The sequence below is a fragment of the Oncorhynchus mykiss genome, chromosome 28 (genome assembly GCF_013265735.2).
Source record: "Oncorhynchus mykiss isolate Arlee chromosome 28, USDA_OmykA_1.1, whole genome shotgun sequence".
Lineage (NCBI taxonomy): Eukaryota > Metazoa > Chordata > Actinopteri > Salmoniformes > Salmonidae > Oncorhynchus > Oncorhynchus mykiss.
In genome coordinates this window covers 7630209-7649504 of record NC_048592.1, presented here as the reverse complement: position 1 = coordinate 7649504, position 19296 = coordinate 7630209, and the positions used below count along the sequence as shown (strand labels likewise).

At 44.3% G+C, this 19296-nt stretch overlaps 1 protein-coding gene across 1 annotated transcript; it reads right to left on the bottom strand.

Moving 5' to 3' along the window:
* Positions 1–8970: 8970 nt before the first annotated feature.
* LOC110508428 (cactin) lies at positions 8971–19163 on the bottom strand. The gene is made up of 10 exons (XM_021588946.2): positions 18289–19163; positions 17502–18180; positions 16645–16740; positions 13754–13899; positions 11416–11578; positions 11180–11294; positions 10710–10902; positions 10406–10525; positions 9953–10296; positions 8971–9827 (listed from the first exon to the last, which is right to left on the bottom strand). Exons 1-10 carry the CDS (start codon positions 18588–18590, stop codon positions 9337–9339), a joined length of 2649 nt encoding a protein of 882 aa, XP_021444621.2. The 5' UTR covers positions 18591–19163; the 3' UTR covers positions 8971–9336.
* Between the last annotated feature and the right edge of the window lie 133 nt (positions 19164–19296).

The window sequence follows — 19296 nt, the reverse complement described above, 5'->3', positions numbered from 1 at the left end:
CAAGTAAATTTAGTCTCTCAACTTGTTCAACATCCACACCATTCATTACCAGATTCAGATGAGGTCTAGAGCTTAGGGAATGATTTGTACCAAATACAATGCTCTTAGTTTTACAGATGTTCAGGACCAGTTTATTACTGGCCACCCATTGCAAAACAGACTTCAACTCTTTAAGAGTTCCAGTGACTTCATTAGCTGTGGTTGCTGATGTGTATATGGTTAAATCATCAGCATACATGGACACGCATGTTTTGTTTAATACCAGTGGCAGGTCATTGGTAAAAAAAAAAAAGAAAACAGTAGTTTGTGTTTCGTTACACCAACAGAATCGGCTCTTGCAGCCTTTACTCTGCTCTCATCGGAGCCTTGCACACCAGCAGGTGGAAGCAAAGTGCAAATTTGAATGAGAGCAATATCCTCTTCAGCATACCTTCCACAACTGTTTCAAAAATGTTTTGTAACATTTTGCTCATTGTCTTTATTTTGTTAGTCAGTCTCAGTCAGATATCATATAAAAAAAACTGCAAACATTTCTCTCCAACCTATGGAGAAAAAAAATTGAATGGCAGGAAATTAGATGTAAAATAGCTCAGTTTTCTCTATGCCCCATAGCAAAATGAGTAGAATTGCAGAAAATGAGTTATATAATTGCAAAATCCTCTCTCCGCCCCATAGCAAAATGTTTAGAATTGCAGCAAATTTGCTTTAAAAAAACGATAACATTTTCTCTACACCCCTTGGCAAAATGTGTAGAATTGCACTAAATTAACTCTAAAACGTTGAAAAAAAAGATATATCTCAGCTGTCAAGAGGGAGGCCACTAAAACGTTTCGCTCGCAATGTGGTGGTGGTGAGGGGGCAGGGGTATGGATGTGGGTACGCAGACCAGCGAGCAACTGTGGCCCCTCATGAGTTCCGTTTTTTTTCCGGCCCATCCCTGCTGTAAAATACTATACTACACACCGTAGTATCCCTTGATCGTACAGTGCTTACTATATAATACTGTAGTCTACTGTAGAACAGTGTTTCTTAATCCTGGTCCTGGGGACTCAAAATGATGCACATTTGCGTTTTTGCCCTACCACTAAACAGCTGATTCAAATGATCAACTCATCATCAAGCTTCGATGAATCGAATCAGGTTTGTAGTGCTAAAGCAAAAACTAAAATGTGCAATGCTTTGGGTCCCCAGGACCATGAATAAGAATATGCTGCTGTAGAATTCTATACTCCACACTGTAGTATCCCTTGATCGTGTGTGGTACTTACTATAGAATTTTGCAGTATACTGTAGAATACTATACTACACACTGTAGTATCCCTCAATCGTAATATATATATATATACAGGTAACTGCCTAAATAAGGAAACACTTGAGTAATTGAGGGATACAAAGTATGTTGAAAGCAGGTGCGGTTCCTGAGTTAATTAAGCAATTTAACATCCCAATTGCCCATTATTTTGGCTACCATGGTTAGAAGAAGAGATCTCTGTGACTTTGAAAGAGGGATTTTAAAAGGGGGATAGGGGGTTTAAAGGGTGTGTGTGTGTGTGTGTCTTAGTCACCAGATCTCAACCCAATTGAACTCTTCTGGAAGATTCCAGTGCGGCGTCTGAGGCATTGTTTTCCACCACCATCAACAAAACACCAATTGATAGAATTTATTGTGTAAGAAGGGTGTCACATGCCTCCAATATAGTTCCAGACGCTTCTAGAATCTATGCCAACGTGCATTGAAGCTGTTCTGGTGGCTCATGGTGGCCCAATGCCCTATTAAAACACTTTGTTGGTTTTTCCTTTATTTTGGCAGTTCCAAGACATACTAACCTCCACTGTTAATGTTAATTTTTTTAAATATACAATAAAGCTCAGTATTTCAATGATTTACTTCATACAGTCATTATTGCTCATGGTTATCAAGGGTGTCAATAATATCAGACCTATTGTACCAGTCAAAATTCTGCACACAACTTCTCAATCCAGGGTTTTCTTTATTTTGACTTTTCTACATTGTAGAATAATAGTGAAGACATTAAAATTATGAAATAACACATATGGAATCATGTAGTAACCAAAAAAAGTGTTAAACAAATCCAAATATATTTTGGCATTCTCTCAACCAGCTTCATGAGTCACCTGTAATGCATTTCAATTAACAGGTGTGCCTTGTTAAAAGTTCATTTTCATGCGTTTGAGCCAGTTGTCTTGTGACAAGGTAGGGGTGGTATACAGAAGATAGTCCTATTTGGTAAAATACCAAGTCCATATTATGGCAAGAACTGCTCAAATAAGCAAAACCATCATTACTTTAAGACATGAAGGTCATCAATCTGGGAAATATCAAGAACCTTGAACATTTCTTCAAGTGCAATTGCAAAAACCATCAAGCGCTATGATGAAACTGGCTCTCATGAGGACCACCACAGGAAAGGAAGACCCAGAGTTACCTCTGCTGCAGAGGATAAGTTCATTAGAGTTACCAGCCTCAGGAATTGCATCCCAAATAAATGCTTCACAGAGTTCAAGTAACAGAGATATCTCAACATCAACTGTTCAGAGGAGACTGCATGAATCAGGCATTCATGGTCAAAATGTTGCAAAGAAACCACTACTAAAGGACATCAATATAAAGAGGAGACTTGCTTGGGCCAAGAAACACAAGCAATTGAATTTAGACCAGTGGAAATCTGTCCCTTTGCCTTTTGAGTCCAAATTTGAGATTTTTGGTTCCAACCGCCATGTCTTTGTGAGACGCAGAGTAGGTGAAAGGATGATCTCTGTGGAGGAGGAGGTGTGATGGAGGTGTGATGGTGTACGGATGCTTTGCTGGTGACACTGTCTGTGATTTACTTAGAATTCAAGGCACACTTAACCAGCATGGCTACCACAGCATTCTACAGCGATAAGCCATCCCATCTGGTTTGCGCTTAGTGTGACTATCATTTGTTTTTCAACAGAGATATGACCCAACACACCTCCAGGCTGTGTAAGGGCTATTTGACCAAGAAGGAGAGTGATGGAGGGCTGCATAAGATGACCTGGCCTCCACAATCACCCGACCTCAACCCAATTGAGATGTTTTGGGATGAGTTGGACCGCAGAGTGAAGGAAAAGCAGCCAACAAGTGCTCAGCATATGTGGAAACTCCTTCAAGGCTGTTGGAAAAGCATTCCAGGTGACGCTGGTTGAGAGAATGCCAAGTGTGCAAATCTATCATCAAGGCAAAGGGTGGCTACTTTGAAGAATTTAAAATCATGTGTTTGTTTAACACTTTTTCGCTTACTACATGATTCCATATGCCCAGACTCTAAAAACCTGTTTTCTGCAGCATTGAAGGTCCCCAAGATCACAGTGGCATTCATCATTCTGAAATGGAAGAAGTTTGGAACCACCTAGACTCTTCCTAGATGTTCCAAGATTCTTCCGATGGCATTGAGGAGTACACCACATCACCACATCAGTCACTGGCTTCATCAATAAGTGCATGGGTGACGTTGTCCCCACAGTGACTGTACGTACATACCAGAAGCCATGGATTACAGGCATCATTTGCACTGCACTAAAGGGTAGAGCTGCCGCTTTCAAGGAGCGGGACTCAAACCCGGAAGCTTATAAAAAATCCCACTATGCCCTCCAACGAACCATCAGGCAAGGGTCAATACAGGACTAAGATCGAATCGTACTACACCGGCATCGATGCTCGTCGGATGTGGCAGGGCTTGCATACTATTACAGACTACAAAGGGAAGCACAGCCGAGAGCTGCCCAGTGACACGAGCCTACCAGACAAGCTAAATAACTTCTATGCTCACTTCGAGACAAGAAAAACTGAAACAAGCATTAGAGCATCAGCTTTTCCGGACGACTGTGTGATCACGCTCTCTCTCTGCAGCAAGACCTTTAAACAGGTCAACATTCACAAGGTCGCATGGCCAGACGGATTACCAGGACGTGTACTCTGAGTATACGCTGACACACTGATATTTTCAACCTCTCCCTGTCTGAGTCTGTTATACCTACATGTTTCAAGCAGACTGCAAAAGTCCATGTGCCCAAGAACACTAAGGTAACCTGTCTAAATGACTACCGACCCATAGCACTCAAGTCTGTAGCCATGAAATGCTTTGAAAGGTTGGTCATCGCTCATATCAACACCATTATGCCAGTAACCCTAGACCCACTCCAATTTTCATACCGCCCCAACAGATCCACAGATGATGCAATCTCTATTGCACTCCACACTGCCCTCACACCTGGACAAAAGTAACACCTATGTGAGAATGCTATTCATTGACTACAGCTCAGCGTTCAACACCATACTACCCTCAAAGCTCATCACCAAGCTAAGGACTCTGGGACTAAACATTTCCCTCTGCAACTGGATCCTGGACTTCCTGACGGGCCGCCCCCCGGTGGTCAGGGTAGGTAACAACACATCCGCCACGCTGATCCTCAACATGGGGGCCCCTCAGGGGTGCGTGCTCAGTCCCCTCCTGTACTCCCTGTTCACTCATGACTGCACAGCCAGGCATGACTCCATCCCCATCATTACGTTTGCTGATGACAGCCTGATCACGGACAACGATGAGACAGCCTATAGGGAGGAGGTCAGAAAACTGGCAGTGTGGTGCCTGGATAACAACCTTTCCCTCAATGTGAGCAAGACGAGTTGATCGTGGACTACAGGAAAAGGTAGGCCGAACAGGCCCCCAATAACATCAACAGGGCTGCAGTGGAGTCCACATCACCAACGATCTATCATGATCCAAACGCAACTGCTCGGCATCTGACTGTACAGAGGGTAGTGCGTACGGCCCAGTACATCACTGTGGCCAAGCTTCCTGCAATCCAGGATCTATATAATATGCGTGTCAGAGGAAAGCCCATAAAATTGTCAGACTCCCAGTCACCCAAGTCATAGACAGTTTTCTCTGCTACTGCACGTCAAGTGGTATTGGAGCACCAAGTCTAGAACCAAAAGGCTCCTCACCAGCTTCTACCCTCAAGCCATAAGACTGCTGAACAATTAATCAAATGGCCACCAGACTATTTACATTGACCCCCCCATCCATTTTGGTTTGAACACTGCTGCTACTCACTGTTTATTATCTATGCATAGTCACTCCACCCCTACATACATGTACAAATTACCTCTAACCTGTACTCCCACACACTGACCCCTAAACACTGACTGATACCCCGTATATAGCCTCCACACTGACTTGGTACTGGTACCCCCTGTATATAGCCTCCACACTGACTTGGTACTGGTACCCCCTGTATATAGCCTCCACACTGACTTGGTACTGGTACCCCCTGTATATAGCCTCCACACTGACTTGGTACTGGTACCCCCTGTATATAGCCTCCACACTGACTTGGTACTGGTACCCCCTGTATATAGCCTCCACACTGACTTGGTACCGGTACCCCCTGTATATAGCCTCCACACTGACTTGGTACTGGTACCCCCTGTATATAGCCTCCACACTGACTTGGTACCGGTACCCCCTGTATATAGCCTCCACACTGACTTGGTACTGGTACCCCCTGTATATAGCCTCCACACTGACTTGGTACTGGTACCCCCTGTATATAGCCTCCACACTGACTTGGTACTGGTACCCCCTGTATATAGCCTCCACACTGACTTGGTACTGGTACCCCCTGTATATAGCCTCCACACTGACTTGGTACTGGTACCCCCTGTATATAGCCTCCACACTGACTTGGTACTGGTACCCCCTGTATATAACCTCGTTATTGTTATGTTATTGTGTTACTTTTTATTATTTTTTAATTTAGTTTATTTGATAAATATTTTATTAACTCTTCTTGACCTTTACTGTTGGTTAAGGGCTTGTAAGTAAGCATTTCACGGTAAGGTCTACACTTGTATTCGCCGCATGTGACAAATAAAGTTTGATTTGATTTTGATTTGATATTCTACTGTATTTTAGTTTATACCGCTCCGACACTGCTCGTTCAAATATTTATTGATTCTTAATTCCATTCCTTTACTTTAAATGTGTGTGTATTATTGTAAAATTGTTCGATATTATTGCACTGTTGGAGCTAGAAACACAAGCATTTCACTACACCCGCAATAACATCTGCTAAACATGTGTATGTGACCAATAAAATCTGATTAGTGTGTTAGTGTATCTATGTGTGTGTGTACGCGCATGTGAGAGTTTCTCTTTAATGTCTCTTTAATGCACTGTGTTGTTGTGTTCAAGGGACCTCTCTGTGGTGTGTGCACACAGCGTGTTGGACATCGGTAACCGTGGAACTGTCCTTTGTGAAGTTGGTGATGTACAGCTGTGACATCCCCACCCCCAGACTTGGAGCTGTGAGTCAGACTGATATCCTCAATCTTTTCTCTTGTTTTTTATTCAACTTTATTCTCTCCTAACCCCCATTTTGAGAAATGGAAACAGAACCCAGAACTAAAGTGATCTCTTGTGTTCTGGAACAGAACCGTTATTTTCAAATCTTGAGAACTTTTTTGTACCAAAAATATTCCTCATGTCCACATAATGTCCTCATAATTCGGTGAAATTATAATGCTAGTAATAGCCTAAACACATTCCAGTTCACGTCATGTCATGATGTTTAGCTTTTCAAGCCAAGCCCCCTCCATGTTCACCCCTCTCTCTCCCCACCTGTGAAATTTCTGTTGCATCTCGTGCCGAGCGTTCCATAGCAAGCTACTCTAGCTGTGCTAATAGGTTGAGTAAATGAATTATCTATTCTGTAAAAACTATGTTGATTTCACAGGTTACAAAAATTACAAAAAGGAACTATATGGGTTCGAACTGGTTCAGAACTTTATTCTGGGTCCTGTTCAGAATGATTGGAAAATCATTTTGGTTCCAACTAAATGGATCATATTTTGAGTGTATTCAGCACTCACTGTGACTGAACAGTATGCAAAGGATGAAAGTTAAGTTTTCATTGGGAAAATCATTTTAATTAGAACAGATAGGTGTTCTGTTACCAAATAATGACATCAACATATTTTCTAATCAATCAAATGTATTCATAAAGCCCTTTTTACATCAGCAGATGTCACAAAGTGCTTATACAGAAACCCAGCCTAAAACCCCAAATAGAAAGCACGCTACTGTGTGCTTGTTTCTTGAAAGGCTTATTACATTGTGTAATTGCAGGTTATTACATTGTGTAATTGCCCATTGTTGATATGCTGTAAGTGTGTGAATGAGATTAAAACATGATCACACATTGAAAAACGAGTTGCCTTCGGCTATTCAGACACAGAGGCATGGCAGTGCCACTCATAAATATAACAAGAGCTGTATGAAACCCTTTTAGAATAACACAATACAAAATGAACAAGGGCTACTTATTTGTGGGCAAAGGTATTGAGTGTAATCATGTTGGCCATATTGGATTCAGAATAAAATATATTTACAGGGCCTCCCGAGTGGCGCAGTGGTCTGTCACTACTGACCTCGGTTTGATCCCAGGCTGTATCTCAACCGTCCGTGATCGGTAGTCCCATAGGGCCCAGCGTCGTCCGGTTTAGGAGAGGGTTTGGCCGGGTTGGCTTAACTTGGCTCATCGAGCTCTAGCGACTCCTTGTGGCAAGCCGGGTGCCTGCAGGCAGACCTCTGTCGTCAGTTGAACGACGTTTACTCGAACAGGGGTTAGGCGGGCGGATGTTAAGAAAAGCGGTTTGGCGGGTCATGTTTCGGAGGACACATGACTCGATCTTCGCCTCCCGAGCCTGTTGGGGAGTTGCAGCGATGAGACAAGATCGAATTTGCAGGTAAAAAAGGGTGTCAAATACACACAAAGAAAAAGTATTTACACCAACAGTCTTTATAGGCATGAGTGTTGTACACAATTCTGAAAAAAGGCCTCATTTACAAAAGTAATATTTACAGGTGATTTAACCTCCATCAAATGTTATTATGGCAGCCATATTGAATTATAAAGATAATCTGTGATGGCTCTCTGACTTAATTGCAAGACTAGGGAACCTTTACAGAACCTTTGACCCCAAAACATCTTATTTGGATGTCAGAGCCCACTTGTTTTCCTTAGAGCGATTACAATAGCCACAACATAAAATAATGTGTAACTGTATGTATTTTTGCCAGCACTGAATGAAAGCAAATTTGACATGGAACGTTGTCTATTGAACAGCTACCAAAAAGCAAAGTTTACATTCATCATGATTCTTGATAGTTATTTCTGCCTATTGTATGGATCTGTGTTTACAGGTCTTTATTTTAAAAGTTATTTAAGATATCCCAATGATGTTTGTGTATTTGGGCAGACAATGAGCAATATCAGAGCTTGCCATATTGGGTTACCCCTGCAGCCAGGCATTATTCTGCACTGTTTGAGTCAACGGGTGTCACAATATCTATAAATGTAACCCCTTCTGCAGTAAAATATTTTTACACAACCATCCATTTCATACATGGGAGACCTTAGAGATATGGAAAAACATGGTTGTGCTTTGTTATACCTCAGATAGGAGTATCTAAAAAAACAAAATCATTTTTTGAGGATTGGCCACTAGCCTAAAGTGCATTCTCAGGATCCTGTTAACTGTACTGTACCAGTGTTGTTTACGTTATTAAAACTCTTTCTACCTGAACTGTTTTTGGCATCTCCAATGTGTGTGTATAGAATAGTCAACAGGCATGACTGGTTTCAATCTGGGGCAGGAGTGGACTTGCTAAGAAAGTGCTAACATTGGGGGTTAATTAGTCCTAAATCGAACAGCTGTTGTTTCTAAGATTGAAAATAGGTCAACGTTACATTTAGCCAATGGTAAAAGGGACAGTTTACTATCTTGTGATTTGTTGACATCCTCTTCCTGACTGATTATGAGACATAGTTAATGCCACTCCTAGGAAAATTGAAATCTTGTCAAATGTTTTGTTATTAGACTGTTTTACCTCGCAGCTCTGATGGCAACAAATGGAAGTCAGCTAAGAAAATAATCTTTAATATGTCATTTCAGAGACAGGTACATTGACAGCCTATCTGATCAAACTAAAATACAAACCATTCTTTGTGACAACAGAATGGGCAGGGCTGCCGTAGTAATAACTAGGAGAAAGATAACCAATAAAAACACAGTAGATCCCAAGTGTGTAAATTTTTTTTTTTAGGCCTTCAGACTAAACATTAACCGCTAAAACACATTAACCTTACTGATGATCCCAACTGATATGATATCTGATCTATACATTCCATTTCTATGGTTACAACCTGGCAGTGTGAGTTTCCTGGTCCGGATTGGGGTCCAGGCCCAAGGCTGGTGTTGTACTGTTGAGGTTCTAAACTCAGCTGGTTCTATCTTCTGTAGCGGTACCTCTTGAAGTGGAACCACAGCTGGAAGATCCCGTTGGCGAACTGACAACGGAACCCGTGGCGGTGAGAGTACTCCCACTCGCGGTTAACGATCTTAAAGGCAATGTCCTCATATGGCGGGCCCGCATGGAACCGCAGAACACCAAAGTCCTTGTTGTCAGGACTGGGTTCTAGGAAGTACTGCGGTGTGGAACGTTTGTTGATCAGGTCCGGGTAGAAGATGTTGAACTTGTAGCCCTGGACGATCTTAGGCGGAGGGTTGTCGAAGTCGTAATGGGTCTGGTTATATTTGTTCCACTCGAAGCCTGTGTGGACCCTGTTGAAGAAGCGAGGTTTCCGGGGACGGTATTTATCAGCCCACAGGTACATCTTCCCTGTGAGGGGAAGCTCTACGCTAAACTGAGCCTCGTCCCCGCCCATGCCCTGTTTGGCGCGACGCACAAACTCATCCTCTGCATTCTCATTGGCATCACCTGGAGAACAAGGGGTGAGCAGAGAGAGAAAGATTGATTAATAGGACGATGGGTAGAGATAGGCCTTGTAAGAATGTCTGAGCGTTTTTGTGTATGTATGAATATGGGTGTGTAGAGCCTCTTACCTGTGACGGCGAGCTGTCTGCGTGAGAGGTGTAGTTTGTGTGTGTCTTCGTCAGGTGTGATGGTGTGTGTGTCCAGCGGTAGCTCTGAGGGAAGCAGCAGTGTGGGACTGTAGCGGCCAGAGTCATACTCTGCCTGGCTCTGCTGGATCAAATCCTCCTCTGTCAGAACAGCCTCTACCACCTCACCCTTCTCCTCTCCATCCCCCTCTTTCTCCCCGTCTCCCTCCGTGGATGGGCCCGCCACTTGCTCATCCTTCTCCTCTGCATCTCTCTTTTGATTGATGGAAGGGGAGGAAGAGGAGGGTCCAGGCACCCCTGAGGGAGTGTCTTTCTCGCTCTCGGTTCTGTGAATGAAAAATAGAGGCGGCAAAGGTCAAACCTAGTGTACTTGAGAGTGTTTGTGTGTGCGTGCGTGCGTAGAAAGAGGTTGACGGTGTGCGTGCGTGTACTCACACAGCCTCGTCCTCAGGCTCCTCTTTGATGATCGGGAAGAGAGGCTCACTCTCCACTCCCTGCTCCTGTTTCAGCTTGAACAGCTTCTGACGCAACACGTCCTGGTGCCTCTCTCTCAACCTACAACACAGATAGGGGTTGACATTTTTTATTTTAGTCATTTAGCAAAGACTCTTAGCCCGAGCGGCATACGATAAGAGTGTCTGTGAGTGGATACATTTCTGTACTGTTCCCCAGTGGGAATCGAACCCACAACCCTGGCGTTGCAAGCACCATGCTCTACACGCAATCAACCGGTCCTCACCGTGCTCGGCCCATGAAGACCCTGACTTGCTGCATCAAGCTCTCCCAGTAGCCTATGTCCAGGTTGGATCCTCCAGCTCGGATCTTAGTCTCGATGTTGAGGTTCAGCGCCTGGAGCTGGCTGTACGTCTTTCCCTTAAACACTATCTGAACATCGGTGCTCACTGACGTGTTAATGCCATCACGACGGTCACCTGGAGAACAGAGAGACAGTCAACTAAACAGTAAACCTCACTTGACAGACTAGGGCTGCACCAGAAATGGCACCCTATGCCCTAACTATATATTACACTACTTTTAACTAGGGTGCCATTTTCGACACTCCCTAGGTGAAAGAGACAGGGGGAGAAATGCCTAGGCGTAAAGTATAGAGGTTGATGACGGACAGCCAAGACATAAAATGGGCCAATGATAGAGAGCAATACTGAGATGTCCATGTAGCTGGGCCAATGAGAGGTTGAGGTGGTGCACCTGGGCCTTTTCCAGATGCCTCCAGTTTCCGGAGCTTGCTGATCTCATCCTCTGTGATGGTGGTCATATCCCTCCAGAAGTCTACATTCTTCCCCTGCTCCAGCTCCATGTATACCTACGGAGAAAACACACAGGGTCACACAAAAAAACACTCTCTTCCTCTGCACACCACAATTTCTCAACCAACAAGCTCCATTTATTCTAGAAAGACAGTGGGCACACACACACACACACACCTTGATATCTTCAAGCAGGTCGTCCATGTCAGTGACGGTGAGTCCGTTGAGGAAGGTGTAAGGTTCGTGCATCTCCACAGCCAGGTCGTCATCCTCAGCACTGATGTACTTCGCCAAAAGGTCTATGGGCTTAGCACGGCCGTCACGGATACGGATCTTAGACCTAAACGCACAAACATTTATTAGTTAGAGGGCTACACACAAATCCACATCGGCAGACACCGGAGCACTGAGGTGTTGTTTTTGGACCAGGCTGTTTTTGAGTGAGTAAATGGAACCACCGTGCCTTCGGAAAGTATTCAGACCCCTTGACATTTTCCACATTTTGTTTGGTTAGCCTTATTCTAAAATGAATTAAATAAAAAAAATCCTCATCAATCAACACACCCAACAACAACAAAAAAGGGTATTCAGACTCTTTGCTATGAGACTCTAAATTGAGCTCAGGTGCATCCTGTTTCCAGTGATCATCCTTCAGATGTTTCTACAACTTGATTGGAGTCCACCTGTGGCAAATTCAATTGATTGGACATTATTTGGAAAGGCACACACCTGTCTATATAAGGTCCCACAGTTGACCGTGCATGTCAGAGCAACAACCAAGCAATGAGGTCAAAGGAATTGTCCGTAGAACTCTGAGACAGGATTGTGACGAGGCACAGATCTGGGGAAGGGTACCAAAACATTTCTGCAGCATTGAAGGTCCCAAAGAACAGAGTGGCCTCCATCATTCTTATATGGAAGAAGTTTGAAACCGCCAAGACTCTTCCTAGAGCTGGCCGCCCGGCCAAACTGAGCAATCGGGGGAGAAGGGCCTTGGTCTGGGAGGTGACCAAGATCCCGATGGTCCCTCTAACAGAGCTCTAGAGTTCCTCTGTGGAGATGGAAGAACCTTCCAGAAGGACAACCATCTCTGCAGCACTCCACCAATCAGGCCTTTATGGTAGAGTGGCCAGACGGAAACCACTCCTCAATAAAAGGCACATCTGCTTAAAAGGCACCTAAAGGACTATGACCATGAGAAACAAGATTGTCTGGTCTGATGAAACCAAGATTGAACTCTTTGGCCTGAATATCAAAGTCATGTCTGGAGGAAACTTGGCACCATCCCTAGGGTGTAGCATGGTGACAGTATCATGCATCACGTGGTGACAGAATCATGCTGTGGGGATGTTTTTTTTCACCGGCGGGGACTGGATCGAGGGAAAGATTAAAGGAGCAAAGTACAGAGAGATTCTTTTTTTTTTTTTAATTTTACCCCTTTTTCTCCCCAATTTCGTGGTATCCAATTCTTGTAGTAGCTACTATCTTGTCTCATTGCTACAACTCCCGTACGGGCTCAGGAGAGACGAAGGCTGAATGTCATGCGTCCTCCGATACACAACCCAACCAGCCGTACTGCTTCTTAACACAGCGCACATCCAACCCGGAAGCCAGCCGCACCAATGTGTCGGAGGCTACACCGTGCACCTGGCAACCTTGGCTAGCGCGCACTGCGCCCGGCCCGCCACAGGAGTCGCTGGTGCGCGATGAGACAAGGAGATCCCTACCGACCAATCCCTCCCTAACCCGGACGACGCTAGGCCAATTGTGCGTCGCCCCACGGACCTCCCGGTCGCGGCCGGTTACGACAGAGCCTGGGCGCGAACCCAGGGACTCTGATGGCACAGCTGGCGCTGCAGTACAGCGCCACCCGGGAGGCCCACAGAGAGATTATTGATGAAAACCTGCTCCAGAGCGCTCAGACTGGGGCAAAGGTTCACCTTCCAACAGGACAATGACCTTAAGCACACAGCCAAGACAACGCAGGAGTGGCTTCGGGACAAGTCTCAATGTCCTTGAGTGTTCCAGCCACAGCCTGGACTTGAACCCCATCAAACATCTCTGGAGAGACCTGAAAATAGCAGTGCAGCAACACTCCCCATCCAACCTGACAGAGCTTGAGAGGATCTGCAGAGAAGAATGGAAGAAACTCCCCAAATACAGGTGTGCCAAGCTTGTAGCGTCATACCCAAGAAGACTTAAGGCTGTAGTCACTGCCAAAGGTGCTTCAACAATCTACTGAGTAAAGGGTCTGAATACTTGTGTAAAAAAAACAACAATTAAATACATTTGCACATAAAAAATTAAAAAACCTGTTTTCGCTTTGTCATTATGGGGTATTGTGTGTAGATTAATGAGGGAAAGAAACAATTTAATACATTTTAGAATAAGGCTGTAATGTAACAAAATATGGAAAAAGTAAAGGTGTCTGAATACTTTCTGAATGCACTGCATGTGGGAGGTTATTGAGGGTCAGGATTTACAGAGGGATAGTAATGAAGGTGGCACCACTAACCGTAGCTTGGCCTGGTGCAAGTGAAAGTTGTCCTCTTGTTCCGCCCAGGTTTTGAAATGCTCTGCCTCCTTCTCTCTCTGCAGCATCTCCAGCTCGGTCTCTCTCATGGCCTTCTCTCTCTCCCTCTCTAGACGAAGCTGCTTCACCTAAACACAGGCAGACACACAAACACAGTTACACACACACACAGGTCCTGCTCTTGCATGGCTTTCTCTCTCTCTCTCGCTCTACATTGTAAAAGTAATGTAAAATTGCATGACATCGTTGGAGTCAAATGTAACACTATTTTGGGGTTTAAATAGTCCCAACCCCATTTTGTGTTAAAACTACATTGATTTAAAAGATTTTCAAACCACAACTCTATGCACAAGGGCTACTTTTAACAATTTCCACTAAAAGATTTACAAAAACAAGTAGAAGAAGAAGTAGAAGAATTGTGCAGATGTAACCCTAAGGTTTTTATGCGACCAACGTTTTCCAAAAAACGATGTTAAATATCTTCTCCGAATTAAGATTAAAAGATGTCTGCTATCAGTAATGATAGCTTGCATTTGAAAAATCTATTTTGGTTATTGAACTACAGTAAATGAAGTGGATTTATACCCGGTGCCGGCACTACGGTAACAGAATTACATCATGGGTCCCTGATCTGTACTACACATAAACAGTTTCACAAGTTTGGACATCACAGTAGAATACAATGCAGTACAATACAGCACAGCAGAGTTCAGTAGAGTTTAGTTCAGTACAATATAAACTCAGCAACAAAAAAAAAACATCCTCTCACTGTCAACTGCGTTCATTTTCAGCAAACTTAACATGTGTAAATATTTGTATGAACATAACAAGATTCAACAACTGAGACATAAACGGAACAAGTTCCACAGTACTGCAGTGCATCTCCTCCTCATGGACTGCACCAGATTTGCCAGTTCTTGTTGTGAGATGTTAACCCACTCTTCCACCAAGGCACCTACAAGTTCCCTAGCATTTCTGGGGGGGAACGGCCCTAGCCCTCACCATCTGATCCAACAGGTCCCAGACGTGCTCAATGAGATTGAGATCCCTGGCCATGGCCGAACACTGACATTCCTGTCTTGCAGGAAATCACGCACAGAACGGGTAGTACGGCTGGTGGCATTGTCATGCTGGAGGGTCATGTCAGGATGAGCCTGCAGGAAGGGTACCACATGAAGATGTCTTCCCTGTAGCGCACAGCGTTGAGATTGAGCTTGTTGTCATTGCAGGCAGTCCGATGATGCTGTGACATACCGCCCCAGACCATGACGGACCCTCCACCTCCAAATCGATCACGCTCCAGAGTACAGGTCTCGGTGTAACTCTCATTCGTTTGACGATAAACAAGAATCCGACCATCACCCCTGGTGAGACAAAACCGCGACTCGCCAGTGAAGAGCACTTTTTGCCAGTCCTCTCTGGTCCAGCGACGGTGGGTTTATGACCATAGGCGACGTTGTTGCCGGTGATGTCTGGTGAGGACCTGCCTTACAACAGGCCTACAAGCCCTCAGTCCAGCCTCTCTCAGCCTATTGCGGACAGTCTGAGCACTGATGGAGGGATTGTACATTCCTGGTGTAACTCGGGCAGTTGTTGTTGCCATCCTGTACCTGTCCCGCAGGTGTGATGTTTGGATGTACTGATCCTGTGCAGGTGTTGTTACACATGGTCTGCCACTGCGAGGACGATCAGCTGTCCGTCCTGTCTCCCTGTAGCACTGTCTTAGGCGTCTTACAGTACAAACATTGCAATTTATTGCCCTGGCCACGTCTAGAGTCCTCATGCCTCCTTGCAGCATGCCTAAGGCACGTTCACGCAGATGAGCAGGGACCATGGCATCTTTCTTTTGGTGTTTTTCAGAGTAGAACGGCCTCTTTTGTGTCCTAAATTTTCATAACTGTGACCTTAATTGCCTACCGTCTGTAAGCTGTTAGTGTCTTAACGACCGTTCCACAGGTGCATGTTCATTAATTGTTTATGGGAAACAGAGTTTAAACCCTTTACAATGACGATCTGTGAAGATATTTGGATTTTTACGACTTATCTTTGAAAGACAGGGTCCTGAAAGAGGGACGTTTCTTACAGTTTAGTACACTCTACTGTGCTCTACTCAATGTACAGTACTGTACTATCCAAACTTATGAAACATACATCTATGATAGATTCAGATTTGGTTCAACTACTTTTAAAAGTCCATGGACGTCCAGTGTCCATGGAAAGAGAGGGGGCTCGTGGGTATGTGTCAGTAAGACCTGGGAGAGGTGACATTAACTAGAGAGAAAGAGAGGGGGCTCGTGGGTATGTGTCAGTAAGACCTGGGAGAGGTGACATTAACTAGAGAGAAAGAGAGGGGGCTCGTGGGTATGTGTCAGTAAGACCTGGGAGAGGTGACATTAACTAGAGAGAAAGAGAGGGGGCTCGTGGGTATGTGTCAGTAAGACCTGGGAGAGGTGACATTAACTAGAGAGAAAGAGAGAGGGGGTTGTCCAGACTCAGACTGTTTTAACACTGGGTTTGTCCACAAGAAAGACAAAGAAAACAGTTATGAACTGAACATAACAGTATGTCAGTGGAAGAGAGGACAGTAAGCAGGTGACCCAAGCAGGTGACTATTGTGATTTCCCATTGTAGCCAATTCAGTTGCAGTAATTCCGTTACAGATTTTTTGGTCATTCCTTTGCCAAATTGGTCACGGAATTACGAGTTTTAATCACATAATAATTCATTAACAAAATTGATATCAGTAAAATCACTGTAACTAATTGGTAGGTCTACCATTACTTGTTACTTCTGGGGACTTAATTTAACACAGATTTCAACTATCCTTGATTTATTATGCAGACCCAGAAAACTTGTGTTGCATAGAAGCATACCTTCTGCAGTTCTCTGCGATTCTCCTCCTGGATACGTTTGTTCCTGTCCTTCAGGTCCTTCTCACCCAGATGGCCAATGCCCTTCCTGTCCAGAGCCTGACCACAACAACAACAGAGAAATACACAAATTCCTCAGAGCCTTGTCTGATGAAGCCTGAAGACCTGACGTTGAATTTAATATAATTCTAAGTCGGGCAGAAATGAGCATTTCGATCAGGAAAATTTCATTTCATGACCTCTACAAGACAGAATGCTGAATAAAAATATTGGTTATCCGTGTGGTTGTTCCTTTTGCTGGTAGGAATGTGAGACAAAATTACCAACAGAATAATGTCATCAACCCAACCTTCAGTACGCTATTTCCGGTTTTTATTTTCAATACTGATGCAGTTAGCACGTGACAAACACTTGCACAATATAGCCGAGCCTAACCGAAAGGCAAACACTTCCAGCTGATTGCGAGGAAACGTGTTTCGGCTATTGTTTACATATTGTGCATCACGTGTAATGTGACAACAGATTGATAATACAAGTGACAGAACCTATTGGCGCTGCAAAAAGTCAGGTAAACACATTCCTGTGGAAACATTATCTCCACCTCCTACCGCCAAAAGGATCAACAGCATGTACAACCTGTAAAATAAGTATAAATATTTTATTTAAAAAAATTCTGCCTTGTAGAGACTATTGCGTTTTCTTTTACAGCGACTTCTTTCAGACTGATATTCATGGAGTAACCATTGTATCAGTCTGCTGTTTAGACTAGGTCTGACAACCACTGCACTTCTAAAAGCAGGAGGTTGATAGTCCCATATACAGCCATTTCTCATGTGCTCATTCTCCTCTCCCCGTCTTACCTTCTGCCATTTGAAGGTGCCCAGCAGGTTGTTGTCTCCGAAGGGGTTGTCTGCATTGGTATAGCCCATGTACTCCTCACTCCAGCCCATCTTTTCTCTCTTCTTCCTCTCCTTGGCCTCCTTCTTGGCCAGTCGTCTGGCCCTCTTCTCCTCTGGGGTCTCCAGGGCCTTCAGCATCTCTCTCTGGTTCTTCTTCTCATCTCGTACCGAGGGACCGGCCTCTCCAGACCCCGGGCTGCCTCCACGGGCCCCGCCATCCGACCCAGAGCTCTTCGACGAGTCAGAGGATCCAGAGCGACGTCTATTACGCTCTTTGTCCCTTTGGTCCTTCCCTCTGCTTCCTTCTCTCCTCCCACGGTCTTCACTCCTCCGGCTGCTTCTTTCTCGACTTTTCTCCTTACATCGGCTTGGCTCCTTGTCTCGGCTTCTCATTCTCTCCCTGTCTCTCGTTCTCTCCCGCATCTGTCGTTCCCTTTCTCTGCTGGGGCTTCTACTCCCTCTGTCTGCACTCCTCCGCCATCTCCTCTCCCGGTCATTGTCCCTCGATCTCTTCCGGTCTGCACTAGACCCTGAGTCGGACTGGGACTGGCTCCTGCCAATCATCTTCTCTCCTTTGTCTTCTCTTCTGCTCTTCTTTTTATCTCTTTTCTTCCTTCCCTTTGGATCATCTGAGTCAGACCTGATGGATAGAAAAACGTTTAGTTGCAGATACAGTATGTGGGCCATTTTTTGCGAACTACATACACAGTACATTTTTATTTCATATAGCTTAATCTGTAACTTTTACCTGGATCTGTCTTTTGATTTGCCCTTCAGTTTACGTCTCTTGTCGCTGTCTGAGTCGCTTCTCGATCCGGGATGGTCTCTGCTACGGGGCCGCTGTCCTTGTCGCCTCGTAGATCCACCACTGCTGTTCGAGTTTCCGCTCTCAGAACGCGCAATTCTCCGGGGTTTTATGTTTCGATCAATGGACCGACTCCGGCCTCTCTTCTCTTCGGGTGATCGTGATCTGCTTATTTTGGACCTGTTTCGATCCCGGTTCCGACTACGAGAGCCAGAACGGGACCGACGATGCTTTTTTGGACCCATGGCAAAAGATATCCCAAATTTTTGTGGTCCGTTCTCTTCTAGGTCGCGTAAATAGGACCTGTATAATTATTTTTGTTCGCAGCACACAACTGTATTGTATTTGAGGGGAGAAACACATTAAGACAATTACAAACATAATTATTTAACTTAAACCACGAAGAGATCCTCTCCTAATAACCTTTATATTGATTTTTGTTCACATTTGTTTAATTCTCAGGTATATTTAAAGCCTACCACTGGGACTTGTATTGAGCCCCGACGCAGTTTGTACGCGTCATATTATAAACTGATTGGTCGTTTGGTTTGGAGCAGAATGGGGGATGGTGAAATACAACTGCGCTTTTCTCAAGTATTTTATCATGATCAATGAAATCCGCACACTACATCCCATCTATAAGTATTTTGTATAGAAATATTTCAGTTTACACACAAATTGACATCGAAAATGCCAAGCAAGGCACTTCACATCAAAACAAACAACATTCGTGTTGTTGTAACGTCACACCATTTGACTGTTTTCCAGAAATGCAGTGAGTGTAGTTTTTAAAACCTCGAAAATAATGAAAGAGTTGTAAATACATTGCTATACACAATTAATTGGAGTACTTGTACAATAAACATGGTGAATAAAATGTATATCATGAAACCTTTTGGCAATTTTTGCAATGCTGATATGAGAAGTTTAAGTTCCATGTTTCATTGGAAC